The following is an 8,424-nucleotide window of genomic DNA, read 5'->3' as shown; positions in this document are numbered from 1 at the left end:
AGAGCGGGGAGCAGAACAGGCAGAAGGACCGAAGTACATGTGGGACCCCCCTCTGGCGGCCGGGGAGCAGCAGGGGATCGAACCGGCACTGCAGAGGCTGCGGGCAGCTTCGCAACCCAGCGCTCAACCGCTGCGCCACCGGGGAGACCCCTCATACACATATTAAATGACTGCTTAATAGTCTAGTTCTCTGACTGGATGTACGTTTATTTCTTTAACAATCCCAGACCGTGGAATTCTTCAATTGTTGCCACTTCTTTGATGTTTGTGATTTTAAGCAAATGCAACAAAAACTATCAATGCTCTTCTTTTTCTGTCTTTGACATTGCTCTAGCCTTTCTGGATTTTAACTCCAGCAAAAGAAATAGGGCCAGATGTGTATGCGTGTGTGTGTGTGTGTGTGTGTGTGTCTCCTGCAGCAATCGCTTATTACTCTAAGCATTTTTTTCTAATGGGTATTCATTCTAGGTGACTACAGATAGCAATTTTAATTTGCATAGATGCAGCTTCTAGACAGGTTTCCAAGCCCCTTATCTGCCAGATGGTGCTCATGTAGAAGTGACCTCATGTAGAAGTTCCAGAACCAACTGCCAATCTTTGTGCTGCTGCATGTAGGCAGAGTGCATCCTACCTCCAGCTTCCTCTTTGAAATGTGGGGTCCAAGGACTTCAAGATGGGCCATGTCCTGAGCTGATGCTTACAAGGCTTCACGTACAGGTCCTGCCCCAGAGGAGATAAGAAAGTTTTTCTTTACTTTCCTTTTCCTTCTTCAGAAAAATGGTGAAAGACTTTGCAATGGCAAAGGGGGTTCCAGGTGTTCTTCCAGTGGGAAACTGGCCATTTATCTGATGATGCTGACATCTGTGTCTATTGTGACTATTGTCCCCTAAACATAAAATTCATTTCTGTCCTGGATAACAGAGTATTCCAAACATGACATTTTGCTGACCTACAGATTCGAATCCAGTTTTGTGTCTATTCACATACACACTTTGGTGCCTGTGTGTGTCCACCCTCCTGCTTCTCCTTTGAAATGACTGTGACATCTGACTGCTCCCTTTATTAACCAGGGAGTTAAATGGCATCTCTGCTATGTGTTTATTTTGTATTTGCATGGGTTATGACTTTATCTTTGAAAATGCTGTTAATACCCAATCCCCTAATGATTTATAAATCATTGATTCTGACCAGCCCTTCATCATCCTCACTGCCGATTTGACATTAAATTCCAAGTCCCTCATCCTTCCTCACTCCCAATACACAAACAATACACATACAGGCACACTGTCTCTTGTCCCTATATACATCCACTATGCCCTACACACTGATTAAAAAGAAGTGTTTTTTTGCAGGCTATGTATGTGTGTGTTAAACCTTAGGCATGTAGATTTTTTGGACTAAGACACGAAACTGTCTTACTGTGTTGGAGACCAAATTGAAGGGAGAGATTGAGTTAATAACCTCAGAGGAAGCAAAAGGGCGTGTTGTTGATTTAGAGTTGAAATTTTACACTGAATCCTAACTTCAGCTCAAGTGAAAGAACTGCACTGATCTTTCATCAAGGAAGAAGCATTGAGCTCCAGGATAGGGACCCTCCACAACCAGTTATCCACTTGCTAATATATCTGTTTTCAATGTCTGTTCCCTTTGGGGCTGCATGTCCTACTGCTTCAAGCTGCCTGAGGGTTTTGCTGGATGAGAACCTTGGCTCCTGGAGGCCTCAGCCAGATACATGGAGAGACTGCACTGTGGTGACTGGTATTAGGTCTTCTCTGGGTGTCCCCTGAGACCAGGCCCCTTTACTGATCCCTGCAGAGACCTGACAGAGGCATTGACTCACAAAAGGAGAGCTTCTGCACTGGATAACTACCAGAGCCAACCCCCCTCATGCCCGCTGTCTCTAAAATATGGAGGGACCCATAGCCTTTTCTCTAGATCATCACAACTCCAGGTGCTGGTGCAGGACCAGCAGCATTGACATCATCTGGGAACTGATTCAGACTCCAGCCCAGACTAGCTGGGTCAGAATGAGCAGTTAAACAGGATCCCCTGTCTGATTCATATGCACTGCAGGGATGAGTTGCTGGAGTGGAGGTCACCCTAACTTAGGAGGCCTCACATTGTGATTCTAGTTAGCTGGGGAACTGGGCCAGTCACTTTCACCTCCCAGAGCCAGCTTCCTCCCCTTGTGAGGGAAGGGCAGCAACCTCTGGGCCACATGGGGAGATCAAATGCATGCCAAATCATGCCTTGTACTGCTCCATAATTTTTTAAAGGTCAAGAGAACCCCAAAGAAAACACAGCTGAGAAGATCCATAGGGACTGGCAGATAGAGAACTCCATCCCAACATGTCTTCCCTGAGCTTCGCCCAAATGAGTGTTCACTCCAGGCGGGGCAATGGAGCCCAGGAGAAGATCTAACGGGGGACCCAGGGATCAGGGTGGCTAAGACTGGGCCTTGGCACTGACACAGGTGGCCCAATAATGGATCACCCTGCCTGTAGCCCGGAAGTCAGCTCTATGCCCCACCCTCATTTCTCAAGCCCCTTCTGGGAGTGTCAACTGCAGAGATTGCTCCTTGGGCACCAAATGTCAGGCTCCCCTCCCTGAGGACTAAATAAAGGCTTGGCCTTCCATAGATACAGAGGATGAAGGTGTAGAATGAAATCACTTTAATAGCATAGCAACACTGTAGGACCAGGAGTCACAGACAAGTGAAACTTTTTGTCTTCCATTTGTACAATTTCTGCTGAGGTGCATGGTGGAGGTGGACAATCTTACAGATTTTTCACATTGAGAACTTAATAAATAGATACTTAAAACATCAAACATCAGAGACAATGAGTTAGGAGTGTGATTGTTTTCTTATCCTGCCCTCTCCTAGCCAGGAGGAGGCTTTCAGTTGTGCTGATGAGGGCTGGGTCTCCTAGGAGGGGTACTCATACTCCTCTGCGCTGCGTCGGCCAAAATCCATCCAGCCCATGTAGTCCCGGTCACTTATCCGGTGGCTGGGGTCCAGGCTCTGCAGGTTCTTAACAATGGACATTCGACCAGAAGGAGCTGCGAGAGGCAGGGAGGAAGGAAACATGGACATTGTATCAAAAACCACCACTGGTTCAATTTGTAAAGGAGAACAAGGAAGAAGCCAAGCAAAATGCAACATGCATCTTTTTCAAGGTATCAAAGAGCTATCAAGTGGAATTGCTGGACTGAAATCTAAGGACAGGGGAGGGGCCTGTGTCTGGGTAACAGATAAGAGGGCAATATTTACCAACCTGTGATCAGTAAGTATTTAGGTGGATTCGTTGCCCTCTAGTCTTTCAAAGCTGGGACCTACCTAGCTTTTCCCACTCCTCAGGGTGTTTTCTGTGATGTAGTTGGCCCCCAGCAGAAACCAAGCAAGGATTTCCCCTATACTTACCTGTTTCTTAATATTTCTGAGCACACCTACATCTTGTTTAGATAATGCAATTATAACATTTTGATGTTTAAATGATTTTAAAAAGACATTAAGTTTGCTAGATATTTGCTAGGTAAGTACTATTTTAAAATTAATCATTTGAAAGCTACTTCTTTGTCAAAAATAATATTGAGAAAAAAGTGTACTGGCAGATAAAAATCTTAACACCTCGGTGACACTCAAAGAAGGGTGGGCCAAGAGGTCATTTTATTCAGCCATTTTAACTGAAAGGCAACAGGGGAACCTGAGGTGGGCCCTTTGGGAGGGGTATGAGTTCTCTTAGGAACAGGGTAACATTTATGTTGAGTAAAGTGGAGCCGCTGACAGTCCTGGCCTACAGGTCCTGGGAGAGGCCTCTGGGGCATGGAGTCAGTATAACACCTTCTCTTGTGCAAACTACAGGCCCTCAGGGGCCTCTACAGCAAGAGGGAAGGGCTGCTCTATGATTCCCATGGTCATGGGGACCACCTTGCCCCACCTGCCAGGATTCTGGCCATTTTCTGCTTGAGGCTGCCCTGCCAACTGCTACCCACAGGCTGAGTAGAGTCAAATTCTGTCTTGTTTCTTAATAAATGACTGTAGGGGCAGTTACTATTTCTGGAAATCTTTTGGAAAGTTAAATTAAAAAACAGAAACAACTATAGAGAGTGACATTGTGACCCTTTCTTCCTCCCCTCCTGGCTTCCTCAGCTTTGGAATTCAGAGCAACCAGCAGAGCTCTCCAGTCTGTACAGTTCAGTTGTTCAACATCTTTCAGGTGAAATATTAGTCCTTGGCTTCAGCACAATGTGCAGACCCAGTTATCCATACACAGTTGCAGGGAAATATGGCTCATCTGCATGCTGCTGAAGAAGGCCCACGGGAGCACAGGTTGGGTCATGGGAGTCGCACGTATTCCCGCTCTGACTCCCCGTTCCACACACAGCTCTGTGCTGAGGTTGCATGCATTTTCCAGGCCCTGACTACCCCCTCTCCCCCAGTGTTGACATACTAGGAACTTACAACCAATTTATGGAATTGAATTCAAGGGCCTGGCTCCTTTAAACTTTAAAGCTCCAAATGCACAGTACAACTGGGAAGCTGAATGGCTTCCAGACCCTTGGGGAAGGGCAGGACTCTCAGCCCTGCTGCTGCCTAGAGGTGCAACCTCATAGTGCAGCCTCTTTCCACTCACAAAGTGATGATAATAGAACCTACTGTGCAGGACTGTTATGAGGACTAAGAGGGACAATACAGATGGCTTTGCCAGGCATGGGGCAGGTGTGTACTAGGTGGCCCCCCTGTACCCCAATACAATTGCTTTTCCTCAGCTCATAGAAAGATCTGCAGACAATTCCTAATGACGAATTCTTTAGGCTGCTCAAAGAGTACCTTATCTTACTTAGAATTCTGAAGCATAATAAATACTGTAGTTGGGTAAAAATCTGATATGGCTTCAAAATAAGTAAAGTACTCAAAGAAACTGTGTGGTACTTATATGTGTAAATATTTGTCAAATAGAAGAGCATGATTGTTTTCTGGCTGGCACTGATCCTGGGTCCCAAGCAACTGCCAAGCCCACCTGAGTTTGTTTGGCACTTTAGACTGAAGGCAAAATGGAGAAAGGGTGTGGGAAGAGGCACTGGGAAGAAACTTCCAGCTAAGATGGTGCTGTTGAGACGCGGGTCAAGGGGTAAGACAAGCATCAGTTCCAAATAGCTTGGTAACTGGCTTCTTCCTCAGGATTGTTTCTAGTGGTTCTTTCCTGAAGGTGGGTTCCAGATTAGGATATTCCAACCTCGTCTGGCTGAAGTTCACCCCCATCCAAGGACAGATATTAAATTACTTCCCAATAGACAATCATGAGGAACCCAAAATGTTTTCAGGTTTTCTGACTAGCATTCTGACTAGCATTCCACCTTTTTAAATTTAGTCAGCAGGAAAGCAAAACAGAAAATCATACTTGGGGCACTTCCCCCTAAAGAGGAAGAAATAAACAAATCACTTTCTGTTCTTTCCTTTTGAAATCCCTCGTTCAAAAATTTCCCAATTTCACCTTCATATGAAACTGCAGGAGAGTCTGGAGAGCCAAGCCTTCCATTTTCTCACAGCCCCCTCATGCCACAAATTATGGTTCAAATCCAGGCGTGACACACCAGTGCCTCATGGGAAAAAAGCCCATCTCCTGCCCTCCCAGCAGTGTTGCTGTGGTTTATTGTCCCACTGTTCTTGGTCCAGTTGAGAACACTGGGCCCGACAGCCACCAGTTCACCGTCAGGGTCACTGGGGAAGATGTGGGTAGAAAACAACCTGTCCAGTCATACTTCCCAAGGTCCCTAAAGATGATGAATCTCCTCTGAATCACATCAACAGCTGGAAGGGACAGAGTTGTGTTCTAACCCCATTCCATCTTTACAGATGAGAGCAGGAAAGGGACAGAGCTGTGTATCCGCCACTCAGCAAGTGAGCTGCAGAATCTCCTTATTCCTGGAGAAAGACGATGCTAAGAAAACAAGTTTGTTCGGTTCTTGCTGCAATTGGGACCATCTCTCCAAAGACAAAACAAAAACAAACACGTCTCTTGTTGGGTAATCATTTTAACTCACTGCCAAGGAATCAAAACTGCTCTTGAGGGGCCTCCCCGGTGGCGCAGCGGTTGAGCGCTGGGTTGCAAAGCCGCCCGCAAACTCTGCTGCGCCAGTTCGATCCCCGGCTGCTCCCCGGCCACCAGAGGAGGGTCCCACATGGTGCCAGACCTCTCCTGCCGCCCGCTGCTCCCCTCAGCAGTGTACTTCGGTCCTTCTGCCTGTTCTGCATCCTGCTCTGACTCTTGTGAATTCTCTCACCCTCCCGCGTTTCTGACTGTACCCAGTGCTTGTATATATGTATGTATAAATCAATCAATCAATCAATAAATAAATCTTATCACCCAAAAAAAAAAAAACTGCTCTTGATTCTTTCCTCCTGTCACATACTTTGGTGAACACTGACACTTGGGCACATCTTTTTAAAGTGTTGTCAGACCTCAAGCCTTCTTAGCCTTGATGGCTCCTGCTAGAGCCTTCCCAATGTCAGTCTCTGGGTGGCTCCTGGTGCCTTTGCATTTCCAGTAAGAGGGTATTCAGTGGACCCACCCTTTTGAGGGCATTCAGTAATTCTATTTTAATGTCTTAATAATACGGTGTTGAACTTAAATTGTAACGATGGCAAAAATTGTTTCAAAGAAAGCTTTTTAAAAAGTTTCCCTGGAGGAGCATGGAATAAAGGGACAGGAGCCCACTGGGCTATGGTAGAGGATTATTGGGGCTTTGGTAGTGGGTGTTAAATGACAACACACATTTCTACAAGAGTGAACTGATACCCCTCTAACACGCAGTGTTGTAGACCAGCATTTCCTCAATAGACACAACTTTAAAATAAAAAATTCCCCTTACTAAGTCCTCCACACTGGCTCTCGGGTCTCTACAAAGGTTTCCTAACGGCACTCTCTGGTGGAGAATAGCTCAAGAAAAGAGTGAAAAACCCCTTTTAACTAAACGTGTCCCCTGCGTTTCCTCCACCAGCCACACCTTAGAGGGGAGGGTCGGGACCGCGCTCCGCGCGCAGGGACAGAAGTCCGGGAAGGCGACGGCCCGCGTACCTTTCCGCGCCTGCTGCACGTATCTGGCCAGCAGCGCGCCCAGGTGTGCTCGCGGATCGCCGTCCACCCTCTGCACTGCCCTCAGCTGCCTCCGGGGCGCCTCCTCTGCCCGCTGCGCCCCGAGGTCGACAGGCTCCGCTGGGGGCACCGGCTGCGCCAGGACGCGGGCCGCCAGCACCGCCATCAACACGCACAAGCACACACCGCTGTTCATGGCTGCGGAAAGAAAAAGGGAGGGGACATGAACGAAAAGGTGGGGCATCCGCGGACTCTCACTGGGTCAGGGCAGCCGGGCAGGGAGAAGGGTACTCGGTCCAAACGCGCCGCCGCGCTCCAGCGCCACCAGGCTGGTGCAGGCGCGAGCGCTCCAAGCGCGCAGACCCGGAGACCCGAGCCCGGGGCTCCCAGCGCGCCCGTCCAGGCGCCCCCGGACTGCCTTTTGGGGGAAATCGCACCGGTGCCCCGGGGCTGGACGGAGACCTGTCTTCTGCTTGTTTCGCAGAAGGAATGTCTCCCGGTTTTCTTTAGTTTGAGGAAGCGTTTGCACGAAACCTCTATTCTAACTGGGAAAGCAAAAAGGTAAAGATAGCGTGAAAAATAAAAGGAAGACTCCAAGGGGGAAAGGAGACGCTGGAGGAAAAGTAGCACTTTTCCAGATAGTCAAGAAGTGGTCAATCGGGAAATAAATGGTGGGAAATAAAGAGAAGCAACATTTAAAAGGTGGGAGTGCAACAGGGTGGTCCCCAGGAAGGTTTGCGGGGCTTGGGCTGCCCCTCTCCCTGTCCTATAACAGGAGCAATAGATAAAAGCTTCATCTGTCAAGTTTCTTCAGGAAGAAACTTCAGTTCCCAAAAAGTTCTTGGGAATTGGCGATACACCACTATGCAAAATGCAGACAGGGTTTTAAAATTTTTAAACTATTGACTCTGTCCATGGTCATTGGTAAAACTGCTGTTTTTTTTTTTTTTACTTGAATACATTTAACATGTAACATTTTGTAAATTTAAGGTGTACAGCATGTTTTTATATATGTACATAGGTGAAATATATTACATATATAGTGGTACGGTTGTCTATGTATCGATACTCATCCCATTGCATAATTATGGTACAATATTGTTTTCTATAATTCATTATACTGAGCATCAGATCTCTCTGGCTTAGATCCATGAGCAAATAAAACACTTCACTTTTCTACTTGCAAAGCCCTGACATTTTCTGCAGCATAGCATTTAGAAAAATTAAATATTAAAACCTCTGGGTAGTTTATTTGAAAAGATTGCAAAGTACCCTGCACTGCTGTGTAACATCTACCAAACCCCACATCGCAGCCTAATCCTAGCAA

At 47.0% G+C, this 8,424-nt stretch overlaps 1 protein-coding gene across 1 annotated transcript; it reads right to left on the bottom strand.

Moving 5' to 3' along the window:
- Positions 1–2,926: 2,926 nt before the first annotated feature.
- CCK (cholecystokinin) lies at positions 2,927–7,293 on the bottom strand (the record flags this gene model as incomplete). The annotated part of the gene is made up of 2 exons (XM_084247206.1): positions 2,927–3,060; positions 7,080–7,293. The coding sequence occupies 2 exons, from the start codon at positions 7,291–7,293 to the stop codon at positions 2,927–2,929; spliced, it is 348 nt and encodes a 115-aa protein (XP_084103332.1).
- Between the last annotated feature and the right edge of the window lie 1,131 nt (positions 7,294–8,424).

Source organism: Talpa europaea (assembly GCF_964194135.1).
Source record: "Talpa europaea genome assembly, chromosome: 11".
Classification (NCBI taxonomy): domain Eukaryota; kingdom Metazoa; phylum Chordata; class Mammalia; order Eulipotyphla; family Talpidae; genus Talpa; species Talpa europaea.
The sequence above is the reverse complement of the archived record's forward strand: the minus strand, read 5'-3'. Positions and strand labels throughout refer to the sequence as shown.